Source organism: Desmodus rotundus, chromosome 3 (genome assembly GCF_022682495.2).
Source record: "Desmodus rotundus isolate HL8 chromosome 3, HLdesRot8A.1, whole genome shotgun sequence".
Classification (NCBI taxonomy): domain Eukaryota; kingdom Metazoa; phylum Chordata; class Mammalia; order Chiroptera; family Phyllostomidae; genus Desmodus; species Desmodus rotundus.
The window spans coordinates 90260120-90276142 of NC_071389.1; the positions used below are offsets into that span (position 1 = coordinate 90260120).

A 16023-nucleotide genomic window follows, 5' to 3' on the forward strand; every position below is an offset into this window, starting at 1 on the left:
CAGAACTGACAGAAAGTCAAACCACACGAAAGTCCAACAACAAAGGAGATAAAGAAGAAACATTCATCCAGACTGGTAGGAGGGGCGGAGTGGGGCAGCCGGGTGGACTGGTGGATTGTGGAATGAAGGGGCAGGCCAGGCTGCAGCTAGCAGACCTCGAAGTCCCACATTCACACATAGATGAACTGGGAGGAATGGTGGGGGAGCAAAGCACACTATGCAATCCAGGGCTCCAGTGTGGGGAAATAAAGCCTCAAACCTCTGATTGAAAACACCTGTGGAGGTTGAGGCAGCAGTAGGAGAAACTCCCAGCCTCACAGGAGAGTTCCTTGGAGAGGCCCACAGGGGCCTAGAGCATGCACAAGCCCAGCCACTCGGGAATCAGCACTAGAGGGGCCCAATTTGATTGTGGGTAGCAGAGGGAGTGACTGAAATCTGGCAGAGAGTGGAGCAGGAGCCATTGCTCCCTCTGGGCCCCTCCCCAACATATAGTGTCACAGCGCAGCGACTAGTGTTACTCCGCCCTGGTGAACACCTAAGGCTCTGCCCCTTTACCTAAAAGGTGTGCTGAGACAAAAAAAAAATGGCCCAAATGAAAGAACAGATCAAAGCCCCAGAAATAATTCAACTAAGCAGCGAGCAGATAGCCAACCTATCAGATGCACAGTTCAAAACACTGGTAATTAGGAGGGTCACAGAATTGGTTGAATTTGGTCTCAAATTAGATGAAAAAATGAAGGCTATGCTAAGAGAAACAAAGGAAAATGTACAGGGAACCAGTAGTGATGCGAAGGAAACTGGGACTCAAACCAACGGTGTGGACCAGAAGGAAGAAAGAAATATCCAACCAGAAAAGAATGAAGCAATAAAAATCCGGAAAAATGAGGAGAGGCTTAGGAACCTCCAGGACATCTTGAAATGTTCCAACATCCAAATTATAGGGGTGCCAGAAGGAGAAGAGGAAGAACAAAAAATTGAAAACTTATTTGAATAAATAATGAAGGAGAACTTTCTTAATCTGGCAAAGGAAATAGACTTCCAGGAAGTCCAGGAATCTCAGAGAGTCCCAAAGAAGCTGGACCAAGGAGGAACACACCAAGGCACATCATAATTACATTACCTAAGATCAAACAGAAAGAGATAATCTTAGAAGCAGCAAGAAATAAGGACACAGTTACCTACAAAGGAGTTCCCATAAGACTGTCAGCTGATTTCTCCAAAGAGACCTTACAGGCAAGAAGGGGCTGGCAAGAAGTATTCCAAGTCATGAAAGCCAAGGACCTACATCCAAGAATAATGTATCCAGCAAAGCTATCCTTTAGAATGGAAGGGAAGATAAAGTGCTTTTCAGATCAGGTCAAGTTGAAGGAGTTCATCATCACCAAGCCCTTATATGAAATGTTAAAGGGATTTATCTAAGAAAAAGAAGATAAAAAATATAAACAGTAAAAATGACAGCAAACTCACAGTTATTAACAACCACAACTAAAACAAAAACAAAAGCAAACTAAGCCAACTAGAACAGGAACAGTACCACAGAAATGGAGATCACATGGAGGGTTATCAACAGGGGAATGGGAGGGGAAGAGAGGGGGGAAGATACAGAGAATAAGTAGCATAAATGGTAGGTAGAAAATAGACAGGGGGAGGGTAAGAATAGTATAGGAAATGTAGAAGCCAAAGAACTTATAAGTATGACCCATGGACATGAACTATAGGGGGGGGAATGTGGTAGGAAGGGGGTGGGAAGGATGGAGTGGAGTGAAGTGGGGGGATGGGACAACTGTAATAGCATAATCAATAAATATATTTAAAAAAAAAGAAAAATTATTCTTCATCCTGGGTTTGGGTGTGGACATGACTTATTTGTGTTTCAAAGAGGAATATAATAAAAGCAAAGTTCTCTGTTGAAGGGTAGCTCAGAGCACATTTGCCAACCAATGCTTGGGCCTACTATGGGACATAACTTTTAAAAGGTACTGCCTTGAAACCATGCACCACCTTTTCATGCTGATCCTCAATGACCTCCCCAAGGGATTCCTGAGAGTTAAATCCTGTCCTGACTCCCAGGGTGGGGGATACCCCCATTTAACCTAATACCACTGGCAACTTTGTGTCAACTTTTGCATAAAAGGGAGAATGCTCTTAAAAGTGTCAGGGTCATGCATAAACACTCCTAATTCAGCAATGGTGATAGACTTGACACAAAGACATGGAGAACCTTCTCTTCTGTCAGTAGAAGGAGGATTCAGAGCAGACATTGTGTGTAGATACTTGAAATGCTTATTCAAGAAAGACTAAATTGAGTTAGTATTTTGTTGCTTTTCTTTTCTCAAAGCACTTCTACATTTGTCACTGTGTTTTAGCTCTCCACTTGGAACTGTTGGAAAGTAAGCCCACTTGACAGAGAATAAGCCCGCTTGACTAGTCTTTGAGATATTAAGTGCTTCCCTCAAGGGTACAGTTGGTTAGTAGAAATGGGACTAAACCCAGTATCCTAACTGTGGACCAATACTCGGTTTTGATGGAGATGATTTCTCCTGAGAATTAACACTTCATGGATTTAAATAACCTGCTTTCTTCAGAAGTCTTTATGGCCTGAAGCAAGGTACTCTGTTGAGAGGTGGCAGAGAGTAGCTTATGTCTAGCCCTTTCTCCATAAAGTCTTTGTGTTAAAGTCCAATGCAGGAGTCCATCTCTGTGAAGACAAGGCACCTCTCAGCTGGACCTTCTTAACCTCAGTGGATACTACTGAGTACTCCTCAAAGCCCTAGGTGATCAATTTGGTTAATTCTATTTAGGTTAAATTTAGAGCCACTCCTTGCAATTTTCATGATCATTAAAATCAACTTTTCAAAACATGAGTGATATAGACTAATGAATTTTCTGTTGTTTTTTTTTGTCATTGCTCTGCTTAGCTCAAGTCAGAGATCACTTGAAATTTTATATCACTAATGATGTTTTTTGAGTAACCAGTGGCTTTTAACCAGATTTTTAAATGGCCTGAGTAGACACACTGGTCTGGGAAGTGCTTATCAGGCTATTTGCAAATATGCAAGCCTATGCATAAATAGTCCATCTTCTGGAATTTTCTAATTTGAGACCTGCACATCAGAGAGGGCACACGGGTATTCATGAATATAGCAGGTGAACACCATTGATAGACAAAAGGGAACCAGCTGAGATTTATGGCTTCTTTCCACAGAGGTCGTTCATTGGCTCTGGTGGCCTCCGCTGCATATGAGCCTCAGAACATGATGAAGCTGTTGTTACAGGGAAAGTGGTATCAGTGCTTCAGGGTTTTAGATTACAGTGAGTATTAGAGGGATCATGGTGATGATTTCTTTCAATAAACTGTTTAACAGAAGTCCCTCTTCTGCTATACAACAAAAGGTAAGAAAACTTCAAACGGCCAATTCTGACATGTATTCTGATATATATTTACCTGCAATGTATAACTTTTATTTTTATTATTTATATCTTTACAGAAGTGACCTTTTGTTAAGGGATACCATGATTGGAGGGAAGAGATTTAGTTACTGTGAAAAACAATGATCATTTGCACTTTGTTCTTTGGAATGAAATTCTCAAAGCCTAGTTTAAAATTACATACTTAAAGTTTGCCTTATTTTTTTTAACCAAAGATATCCAACTTTATTATTACTTTGATAATCAATTACTTTGTATCAATAACTTTGATACTTTGAAACATTGTTTTTAGTCAATAGATAGTGTTACACATTAAATGCCTACCTCAGCTGCTCTTCCATACCATCTTTGGACCTCAGAGCTTCTCAGATAATGCTAACCTGTTAAAGCTTGTTCACGCCTGTCTCTCATAAACAGAAATGTCAGCATGATCAACTACTATTTAGGTAAATAGCTTAAATAAATTATTTCTTATTTTAATGAAATGTATGTTCAAGTATGGACTGAACATATATTTCAAGACTGTTAGTTTCTTGAGGACAGGGACGATATCTTGTTCACGTCTCTGTTGTCAAGTCCTACTGCATCTTCAACAAATACTATTAAATTTTGGTGAATTAAACCCTAGTTAACCAAATCTGAAACAGGAGTTTTGACTGGGAAAGCAAGGTACTTTTTCTACTTAAGACAGACTTTGCAAGCTAACCCTAGGACAATTGTTCCCAACCATTGACTACACATTAGAGTACCATAGATTGCCAGAGAAAATATACAGGCACCAGTTACAATGGAATTTGAGATAAATAATGAATGGTGTTACTTAAGCAAGGCCCATATATCATATAGGCCATATTTATACTAAAAATTATTTGTTGTATATCTGAAATTTAAATGTAATTGGGCATGCCGTGTTTTCACTTGCTAGTATGGCAACTCTATGCCTTAATAAAATACTAATGTGAGGGCTGAACTCCAGAGATCTGGATATAATTAGTCTGGAATGGGACACCAGTATTGGTACTTTTCAAAGGATCCCAAGGTGATTCTATTATGCAGCTAGGGTTGAGGGTCACTATTCTGTATTTTGACTTTGAACCTTGTTGCCATGACTTCCAAGTATATGCTTCCTCTCCTTTCCAAGGCATCTTGTGCTTTAGCTTCCGATAGGCCAAGCCCAGAGAGGTGTATACCCACAGGATTTTTGTGAAGTAGGAACTTCTGGGCAGCTGTGGCCTCTCTGCACTTCCTTAGACAAGGGAGCTTTTATTTTAGGAATTTTTCCATATCAGAAATTTGGGGAAATTTCTCTGCAGAGAAACTGGGCTCATTTTGGTACCTGAAGCCATTGCATGAAGCTTCAGTTGATCCTGGCATCTACATAGTTCACAAATGTGTAGTTCATCATTGTAGGCACTGTGAATTTTCATAATGGGTCTCCTAGATGAGTTCCCACACCTGAGCACCTCATCTCCCAAGGATGCCCCAGATATTAGGACTAACTTCTGCTAGTCCCCATTTCAAGCTTTGGTTGTACATGTGAGAACAGTCTAGACCTTTTAAAATTTAGTTTTTCTGGTTGGAATTCAGACCAGTGTGTCTCTGGATTCCCATTTGTTCTGCTATGCTCATTTGCCATGCACCAGTCTAAACACTGTTGCTTGCCACGGCTTAAGGTGGGTGAGCCTCCTTTGTAAACTATGCCCAGTGGAAAGATGGGGAACCCTAATGCCAGGCCCAGGTCTGGCCCCGTCTTGCTTTGAGTGGGATCTGATGCTTCATTGGAAGATTTACAAACAAGACACAAGTGCCACAGTACTTGTGCCATAATTCGCAAAAAATGGAACAACAGAAAGACAAGACAATGTAGAGTATAAGATGTTGAGTTTTATTTTAGATATGTACAGTTCAAAATTCTTATAGTGTGATCAAACATTAATATTTGTAATAATTGGAATTACGGAAATAAACACAGAATTTTGAGTTCATTTCTACAGAGTTTAGTTGAAAATGTTAAGTTCTCCAAAAGGAATTAATCTTGGCTCAAGATTCATAGATGTCAAATACACTAGTAAATGAGAAAGCTGGTAGAATGTTATTTATAGCCAAGGTAGGAAGGAATGTCACAGAGCTATCAGTTTCTGATTATGCATAAATAATGACTATCATTATTGGGATAAGGTCTAAGCTAAAGAAATCAAAGGATCTTCTAAGAGAATGGGGACCATCTGAACCTGATAGGCACATGGCTTATGGAGGGAGGGCAAACATTTTAGATATTTTTAAGAGTGCCATATCAGAGTTGCTCATTTAGAAAGAAACCATATAGTATTTTAAAGGATATGAGCTGTGTTGGAAAATATACTGAAGTGTAGAAGCCAGAAGATGAACCCTGACCTTTCTATAATATAAGACTTCGGCACTGAGGGATCTGTGCAGGGAGGAGATCAGAACTTTTAGTTATGAGTTGAGTACAAAGTAATATGCCAAAGGATTAAGTGAACTGAAACATAGTCCTGGATATAAACAAAACAACAACCCTTGTGAGAAGCTGAGAGCTGACAGAATCCCTAAACCTATTAGGAATAGTGATACCTAAGACTAATGAAACTAATGGCTTAAGTCAAAACAAATATATATATTTGTTTTAAGATTGGGCTATTCCTTCTGTTTTGTTAGATGAGGAAATAGAAAGGTGAGCCATGATTTTTCCCCCCACCACCAAAATTCGTGATAGTGATGACTATATTATATGACTAATTTGTGAAATTAAACTTTGATAAGTAAAGATAAATACTTTGGTATCCTCTGAAAAATGATTCATATAACCATTGAAGGAGAATATAACACAAAAAATGTTTAAAGGCAAATTTTAAAAGTTTTTTAAAGTATATTTTATTGATTATGTTATCACAGTTGTCCCAATTTTTCCCCCTTTGCCCCCCTCAATGCAGTACCCCCTTTCTCTCCAGCAATGCTCCCACTTAGTTCATGTACATGGGTTGTGCACGTAAGTTCTTTGGCTTCTCCATTTCCTATACTATTCTAACATCCTCCTGTCTATTTTGTACCTACCATTTATGCTTTTTAATCCCTGCACCTTTCCCCCCATTCTCCCTCTACTCTATCCCAGTGGATGAGCCTCCAAATGATCTCCAAACATATAATTCTCTTCCTGTTCTGGCTGTTTGCTTAGTTAGTTTGTTTTAGATTCAGTTGTTGATAGTTGTGAATTTATTGGCTTTTTAATGTTCGTAGTTTTGATATTCTTCTTTTTCTTAAATAAGTCCGTTTAACATTTCCGTGTAATAATGGCTTGGTGATGATGAACTCCTTTGACTTTACATTGTCTGGGAAGCACTTTATCTGCCCTTTCTAAATGATAGCTTTGCTGAATAGAGTAATCTAATTTGTAGGTCCTTGCTTTTTATTACTTTGAATACTTCTTGCCAGTCCCTTCCTGCCTGCAAAGGTTCATTTGAGAAATCAGCTGATAGTCTTATGGGAACTCCTTTGTAGGTAACTCTCTGATGTTCTCTTGCTGCTTTTAAGATTCTCTCTTTATATTTAACTTTTAATTTTGATGTGTCTTGGTGTGGTCCTCTTTGGGTCCAACTTGTTTGGGATTCTCTGTGCTTCCTGGACTTGTATGTTTATTTCCTTCATCAAATTAGGGAAGTTTTCTTTTGTTGTTTTTTCAAATAAGTTTTCAATTTCTTGCTCTTCCTCTACTCCTGGCATCCTTATGATTCAGATGTCGTTATGTTTGGAGATGTCCCAAGGTCACCTTATACTATCCTCTTTTTTTTTAATTATTTTTTCTTCTAAGTGCTCTGGTTGAAAGCTTATTTCTTCCTTATGTTCCAAATAGTTGATTTTAATCCTGGTTTCATCTCTTCCACTATTGGTTCCTTGTAGATTTTTCTTTATTTCACTTAGTATAACCTTCATATCTTCCTGGGTCTTTTTTATTTGGTTGCTGTACTCAGTGAGTTCTTTGAGCATCCTGATCACCAGTGTTTTGAACTCTGAATCTGATAGATTGTTTATCTCCATTTTGTGTAGTTCTTTTTCTGGAGTTTTGTTCTGTTCTTTCATTTCGGCCATATTTCTTTGTTTCCTCAATTTGGCCACCTCCCTGTGTGCGTTTCTATATATTAGGTAGCACCTCTTTGACTCCTTGTCTTAGTAACATGACCTATTGTAGAAAAGGCTCCTCTAAATTGTGTGGTGTAGAGGCTTAGGTAATCACCCAGTCTGGGCAACCGACTTCACCGTTTTGTGGTTCTGTGTAGGGGGAGGACTTGTAGAGAGGACTGTGCCTCAGTCTGGCTTCTGAAGGTTTGCCTAGCACTCACCCAGTTTCCAGTTACTTCATCTACTCCCTGTATGTGACTGGCACCCTTCTAGCTGTTGACCTGGTGTTGAAACCTAGACTGGGTTGGTTCATGTACATTTTAAGACTGTGCAGGCCCTTTAAGCAGATTTTCCTGAAAATCTGGCAGTTTCTTCTGCCACCCCATCCCTCACTGGTTTTTACAGCAAGAAGTTATTGGGATTTATCTTCCTGGTGCTGGAAGCCTGGGCTGTGTAGTCTTGCCTGGGGTTGTGATCGATTGTCCTAAGGTATCCCTCCCAATTTTTATCTACCACATGTGAATGTGGGACCACCCATGCCCATTCCACCACTGCTGCTGCCGCCTCTCCAGGTCACACATGTTTCCTCACTTTTCCTGCTGTCTCCATGACACTGCCCCTCCTACCTGTCTGAATGAAGGTGGCTTCTTTAAATCTTTGGTTGTCAGACTTCCACACAGCTCACTTTTCTGATGGTTCTGTGTGTTATTCATTTTGAGATTTGGTTTGTCATTTGTTTTGTGTTGGCACAAGGAGGTGAAGCATGTCTACCTACGCCTCCATCTTGACCACAAGACTTAAAGACAATTTTTAAAACAATGGAGTTTTCATCAAAGAATACAAGCACACATTTCTATTATTTCTAAGCACAGATTTGTTAATAGATTGACTGTCACTCTTCCAACTTCTATTTTGGAGTTGGTGGTTTGTTTTAAAAAAATTATTTTCCAATTACAATTTACATGCAATATTATTCTAGTTTCAGGTGTAAAACATAGTGATTAGACATTTACAGACCTCTGAAGTGATCACTCCAATAAGTCTAGTATCCATGTAACACCATACATAGTTATTACATGTTATTGACCATGTTCCCTATGCTGTACTTTACATCCCTGTGACTGTTTTTATAACCAGCAATTTGTACTTCTTAATCCCTGAGCTGGTGTTTTTGATTAGAATTTGAATTTGTGAGGAAATTTTAATACATTAATTATTAAAATAAAACAATGTTTTGAGCAAGTATATTTAGGTATGATGTTAGGATTAATTCTATCAAAATTCATATTTTAAATTTTAATAAAGATATTAGGTCATCTGGGGTAAAGAATTTATACACTACATACATAAATTTAGTTAAATTAGTATTGATGGGAGCAATATTTAATAAAATGTGGATGATTATAGAGTGTATATGAATGGTATGCTATTTCATTAAAAATATACCTCTATATTATATAGTACACTAGTCTTAGTCACTTAATAACTTGAAGAAAAATACAATTTTAGGATATTTAGTTGAGGAAATTTTTGCAGCTGGAGTCATTTATAGAATGTGAATTTCATAGAAGTTGTAATTGTTATCTGGTTAGTTTTCTTTAAAATTCAAAAGAAAAATTGCATTTGACTTTGACATTTATTGTAATAACCTTTAGTAGAGAAAATTTTTGAGGTGATTTTAACTAAAAGTAGAATTCGTAAAATGTACTTAACACTTTTTATAACATCTACCTGAAAACAAAATTCATTTTTAAATAACACTACTTCTGTCTTAGATGGGAAAAGTTGTTGCCAATATGAGCAATTTTGTGGGCATGAATAAAAAATGAACAAAGCAAAGTAATAATACGTAAAGAACTTTTTATGTTCAGATTTGACTGATGTTGCTATAATAAGTTATAAATTTGTGTAAACATGCTCTACCAATAATGAGGTCAGTTTAAAAATATATTGCTTATAATTAAATTAAATCAAAATGAAAAATTTTACAGTGTTAAATGCCAAAATGAACTTATTAAATATGAAATTCAAGTATATTTAGCCTATCACCTATATTTTAATACATGAAAATAATGAGATATGGCCAGAATAGTTGGAAAAATTACTTCTATTTTGTTTTTATTTTAGGAATTTCCCATTTCACAGTTTAGATTCACTTTTTGGAATTTGATGAAATAGCTTAGCACATGAGTATGAAGTATGTAGTACCTCTCAGTTAATGGAAGAGAAGTAAACATATATTGGCTTTTGCTGCTTTATGCAAATATTTTGCTCACAGTATGTACTTTAGATTGTTACCTTTGTATGTAAGTCGATGTTCACAAAAAAGAAAAAATTTATTAAGCATTTTTGGAGAGTTGTAGCTGCATGTAGTAAACATAGATGGAGCACAATTTTATATGAGTTTCCTAACTGAAAACAGACTTTAACTCTGTTTCTGGAATACCCACACTGTAGGCTTTTTATTTATTGCTATTCTGGGTGTAGGCTAGTAAACAAGCTTCCTGAAAGGTAGAAGAGCAAGTCTGTACTTTTTTTTCTTCCTATGGAAATAAAGACTCGCCAAGCAGGGTATCTCACACTAAGATTTCCAAGTGGGACTCTCCACAAGCCAAGGAGAGTGTACCAACTCCTCCAAGTTCTCAGGCACTGTCTGGCCTAAGGCTACAGATTCACTTTAGATACTTAATCTGGATTTTTTCCCATCAAACAAAAATAGTCACTTTTTTCAAAGTGTACTTAACCGAACTATGTACTTCTCACTATAGCAATTCACTATTTATACCAATAACTCACATAAATTTATCTATAGTTGCCTTCTTTTAAATATCAAAGAATATTGGGGTATAATAAGAAATGGAATTTGAGAACTATGGGTACATTTGAAAAATATATTATTGTGGGTAGATTCTAATGAGAGAAAAAGAATGAGATAATTTGCCACAATGTCTTATCACATTTTTAAGAATTCAGGCACTGTAGAAAAAATTACCAGTATTTTGAGTACCAATTGTTTTTGGCAAAAACATTTTAGGAATTATTAAGATCTCCTATAATTAGGTAAAATCTGATAAATCTCATTTCTCATCTTCAGTTCAGCTGTTTGGGTTGTGTGCTCTTTAAGGTTTCTTCAAATTCAAAGTAGATTTTATGATTTAGAAAGGATTCTATTTCTTTTTCTTATTTAGAATATTTTATATTATTTAGAACATTTTGTCTTATTTAGAACATTTAGAATATTGTGTTCTCTTGTGGCAAGTTGTGTAACTGGGAGTACAAAACACTTCTAACTTCTTTCTAAAACCTAATTTAAATCTATGATGTTAAACCTATGCTGAATTTTTAGATTTTTTTCTATTCTGTGTTCAGTAAACAGACAATAAATAGCTGATTTTTACAATAAAAATGCTATCTTTTGCTTTGTTTTGGTTGTGCTCATTGAAATATCAGTTTCTTGACTTAGAGAATAATGTTGGAGATTGTTAATTTTATTTGAATCAGCAAATGAAGCTGCTTCTTTAAACAGGGAGGTAGGTTCATGGCCATGGCTGTCTGAGACCAGGAACTGAAAAGGAAGTTGGACCATGCACATGGACCAAATCAAGGGGGAGGGTGGAGGTGGGGGAGGGAGAGGGGTTCAGCTGGGGTGGGGTGGAGGGATGGGGAGAAAAGGCACACAACTGTAATTGAATAACTTTCGGGGGGCTTTAACGAAGCCCCCCAGGTTCCTCCACGGACAAAGAAAAAGACTACCAAGACATGATCTGCTTGGGGAGGAAAGGTGGCCGTTTCTCTCAAGGGGAGAAGGGCCCCGAGCCTCTCTCTCCAGGGGCTTTTATTAGGTTCATTCGCATAGGAATACGGATAAAGCTCATCAATCATTGTCAGCCAGTAAGGGTTAAACAATACAAGATTTACAGAGAACTCTGAGGGCTTATTCTGAGTTATAGCCAATTAGTTAGAGGGCCATAAAACTTTAGGCACCAGACTCATCTCAGGTCTGGACCCTTATCTCTTAAACTGAGGGTACAAATTAAGTAGGTTTCACAGTAATGTATGTATTTTTCTTAGGCCTGATTCGCCAGGGAATCTGCCCCTCCTAGCACAGGACTGCACTGCCCTCTGTTATTGCTTCAGGCTTAAGTCAGGCAAGGAAAGTAAGGCAGCCAAGAGATTAGGAGACTTCTTGCACACAGAATGAGGACTCAGGCTATTTCAAAGCCGAGGGGCGAGGCTCCATCACCCCCTTTTTCCACAGCCCCCCGAGTCCTTCCCTGCGGGCCTCTTCCATGACCATGCCTGTCTTAGGTTGATCCTCCCTTGAGGATTCTTACCCGTCATTGGCTAACTGGCCAAGCTCAGGGCCAAGCAGGGTGAAATGGGCAGAGGTGGTACACCTGCCAGGGAGATAAGCTTTGTCTCCTTAGTGGCTTATGGTCCCAACTCTGACTCAGCCTTAACCATGAGGGGTTACAGCCTCTGAAACCAGGCAGGGCGGTTCCCAACAAATAACAAAAAAAAAATTTTTTTAAAAAGAAAAGGAAGTTGGAAAGGCATGCCTCGGAAGCCCATCTCCAGACCACTGGGTATTGCCTTTGAGCAATGCTTGAGAAGAAACACTAGAAGAACCTCAGGACTATTCCCATCACACTCCCTTCCCCTGTAGAAAGGGGACAATGGAAAACTTTTTTGATAAAGTCCCCAAAAGAACTCCTTCCACTTTGACAGGGACTAATGCAGTAGGGAGAGCCATATAACTACATTGAGGCAAAGCTCTCACCTGCTGAGAAAGGGAGAATTAAATAAATAGCACAAAACCAAACAAACAAGCACAACTCTTCTTTCTATGATCTGCTATAAAAGGACATTTTTACTTAATCATCCTGTTACCACTAAATCACCACCACAATAGAGTATAGATTCCAGGGGTAAAGATACTTGGATAAGCACCTGAGAAGTGGTTTCTTGCCAGCATATATAGCTTCAGTGCATGTTTTTAACTGTGCAAAGCTTTGTCTAGATTCTGAGGCATCATAGAACTTAGAACTGAAGTAACATTAGAGTAATGACTGTGATGTATAGTTAGGCTGACTACTTAATCACCTTTAGAAATATGGTAAAGTAAATACAAAGGCATTAATTTAGCACCTATTTTAGTGTTGGGCTAGGTGATACACAAAAACGTTTAATCAGACATTTAAAAAATGGTTTATTCTTGCCTTCTGGAAAAATTAAATTCCATAATCATAATGAAATGATAATAAAATGTGGCAGCAGGAAAACTTAATTCAAACCTCTTCCCATTTTCCATCATCAAAAGTATTCATTAAGTGACTCTTTGTGCTAATGTGTTAAAGCATGTTAAAGAAGTTATGATCAATAGAGAAATATGAGTAATAGATCTTAAATATATACATTAAGCAAATGAATGTTTATAATACAGATTCTGATTTTCATTAGGTATTAAACATGTTAAGAAGGTGGTTAAATGCTAAGTTACTTCAATAACCCACAGTGAGGATAGAGTGTCCAGCGTTACTGGTGACAGAAGCATTTTGAATTCCTAAAAGGTCTGAGAATACCAGGAGCTTTTTCCTAGAGGTTCAGGCCAACAAACTGTCCTGTATGACAATGAGAACTCCTAGGTGCCACAGGAGCCAGGATGCTAGATATCAAAGACTGAAACTGAGGAGGATATAACAAAGGGCACACTATGGTGTCCCTTAAGAAAATATTTTAAATAAGTGGTTGAGATGTTCAGTAAATGCTGCCTGGCATTAGTCTCTCCCCTCTTCTTACAAATCAGTCAGTCAGTGTTTGTCTAGGGAGGGCCAGACATGCAAACACATAATTCTAACACAGTATGAAAAATACAAGGCAGATGCATGGCTAACAAAGGCAGAAGAAAGATTGATTGCTCTTTTGGTATAAGAATGAGGTGGGGGGGAGTGTTTCAAGGAAGAATTCACGAAGAAAAACCTTTTTGAGTAGGGTCTTCAATGATGAGTAGGAATGCTATACATTTTGTCAAAGTATAATCCCAGGATTACCTACATCAGAACCACTTCCAAAACGTGAAAACGTGAAAAATGTTCTTGAGCTCAAACTCTGTCCTCCTGATTGAAAATTTCTGGGGCAGCATAAACTTCAGGACAACTGTCCTAAGGTCTAAAGCAGGCAAAGGTGTTGGTGGTAACTCCCCTACCTTCTTTTCACTCAGTAGCCATGGCTCTCTCTTTGAGTCTTACAGCACACTTTCCAATTTCCTGCTTATAATTAACTTGTAGGGATAGCATAACTAAAGTAAAAAGACTTTAATCAAATATCAAAAATTACATGGCCAGGAGCCTACCATTGTGGCCAGGTGCATTCACATTATATTCATGTTCTCTGGTGCCGTACTGAATTTAGTAACTGGGAGTCTTGTCACTGGCCTATCAAGATGCGTTGAGTTGGAGCAGGGTCCTGGAGGTCCCCTGCCAGACTAGATATTGACCTCTAGTTACTGGGTCTTATGAAGTTACTTAGGCTGGATGGGGTGGTGAAGTCAGGAGTTGAAAATAGGGCTCCTGGAAGTTTCAGGACATCTACTACTACTTAGTATGGAAGTATTTCTCTATTTTGATAATTGGTACAGTACCAGGGTACCAGCTGAATATTTCTCCTGTATCTATACAATAAAACAAAAGACAATGAGATAAAAACACAAAGAGTTCAGTGGATATTAATGTTCTCATTTAACTGTGGTTTAATTCTATCTTAAGAATGAAAGCACAGACAATTATATGGTGTTAGAAGGTATGTACTATCAGTTTGCTTTAAAATTTTTGTTCCGTAAGAACTGGGCTAAATAAAAATACTTTTGTTTCTTTTAAAGGTGATAGTCACCTTTATAGCAACCAAGTTATAGGACTTGCATTAATAATCCTAACTGTATTCTTTGATTTGGAGTTTAACAGAATATATTTCTAATTCTTTAGAGCTTACTGTTGGTGCAGTTTTCATTGCATCTTTCTTAGTTCATGCTGCTGTAACAAAATACCATAGACTGGGCAGCTTAAACAATGAATGTTTCTTTCTCACAGTTATGGAGGCTGCAAGTCTAAGATCAGGACACCAGCACAGTGTGGTTCTGATGGGAACCCTCTTACTGGCTTGCAGAGGGAGACTTTCTCTTGTCCTTATGTGGCCAGGGTGGGGAGCACGGGGATGGTGGGGAGAGAGAAAGTGAGAAAGCTTCAGTCTGTCTCTGTCTTTCTCTTCTTACAGACCCTTATCTCATCCTAAGGACTCCACCCTCACGACTTCATTTAAATCTAAGTGCCTCCCAAAGGCTCTACCTCCTAAAACAATCATATTGTAAGTTAAGGCTTTAATGTATGAACTTTGGAGGGACATGAACATTTAGTTCATAAAAGAACCTTTACCCCTTAGTGTTGCTTTTCTCTGAGGCCTGAATTCAGGCATTCAGTAGACCTAAAGATTAATAAGAAATTCTAGTCACATGATAACATGTCTTACATTCTCTTCTGAATTTCTACCAGACTCCTGGGTCAGTGTCAAGATTTTGGACATTTTTTAAAGCTCACTAATATCATGAAGCTAGACTTCCACTGGCTACTATTCTCAAGTACAACCGACATGCAAACCAGCAGAGCATTGTCTCGGCTCCTTCCTTCTTTCTCCAGTGTCCCCCCTCTAAGCTTACCCAAGTATGGCATTATCTCTTTGCTGATGGAGGCAAGTTTTAAACAAATACATTAGGCCATGACATATTTTGTAAAATAGTTCTACCTACCAAATCATCAACTATGTTATCAAGATCAATGCCTCTTAAAATTTAATGTGCATGGGAACACCCAGGGATTGGTTAGAGCTCAGATTCAGATTGTGGTAGGTGGGTGGAGGGATTGAGAATGCTGTTTCTAACAAGCTCCCAGGGGATGCTGTGGCTTCTGTCCAAGGACCTACTTTGAGTAGAAGGGACTAGACAACTAAATGTTTGGGAATAGTCATAACTGATTACTTTATAGCTACAGAGTTTGTATTATATATTCCAAATTCAGAGACTTTTTAAGAGCTTTGCAGCTTCTCACTGCTTCCCAGAGATAGCTTTTTAAAGCCACTTTGTAGTGTGCTTGTGGAACTTGCTATGCAGGGGAAGATGTAAACCATTAGGAGGTGAAATATTTTGCCCAGCGAATCCAGGTTCAGCTCTCCGAACTTGCCTTATAACACATGGGACCACACATCATCTCACCTTAGGAAACATTGAGCTCTGTGAACCTCTGCCAGCCTGTGCCACCTCCATGAGCCAGCCTGCAGGGTGGAGGTGGGAGTGGCAGAGCTGAGCACTGAGTGGTTACTGGGGGCAGGGACAGGAGATGAAGGGATTAAGGGAGCCTAATATAAACACTAAAAATCATACTGAGAACATCATGTGAAATGTATGCTTATGAA

General features: G+C 38.4%; 1 protein-coding gene across 4 annotated transcripts in view; it reads left to right on the top strand.

Moving 5' to 3' along the window:
- Positions 1-16023, top strand: part of MYLK4 (myosin light chain kinase family member 4) — a 142798-nt gene that overhangs the window by 79176 nt on the left and 47599 nt on the right. The window contains exon 1 of one of the 4 annotated variants that reach the window (XM_045189116.2): positions 3274-3393. The exons of the other annotated variants lie outside the window; for them this stretch is intronic. Coding sequence (XP_045045051.1) covers positions 3331-3393 — 63 coding nt within the window. The 5' untranslated portion in view covers positions 3274-3330. Of the gene's footprint in view, positions 1-3273; positions 3394-16023 lie in introns of those variants that run through there. 4 annotated transcript variants of the gene reach the window in all.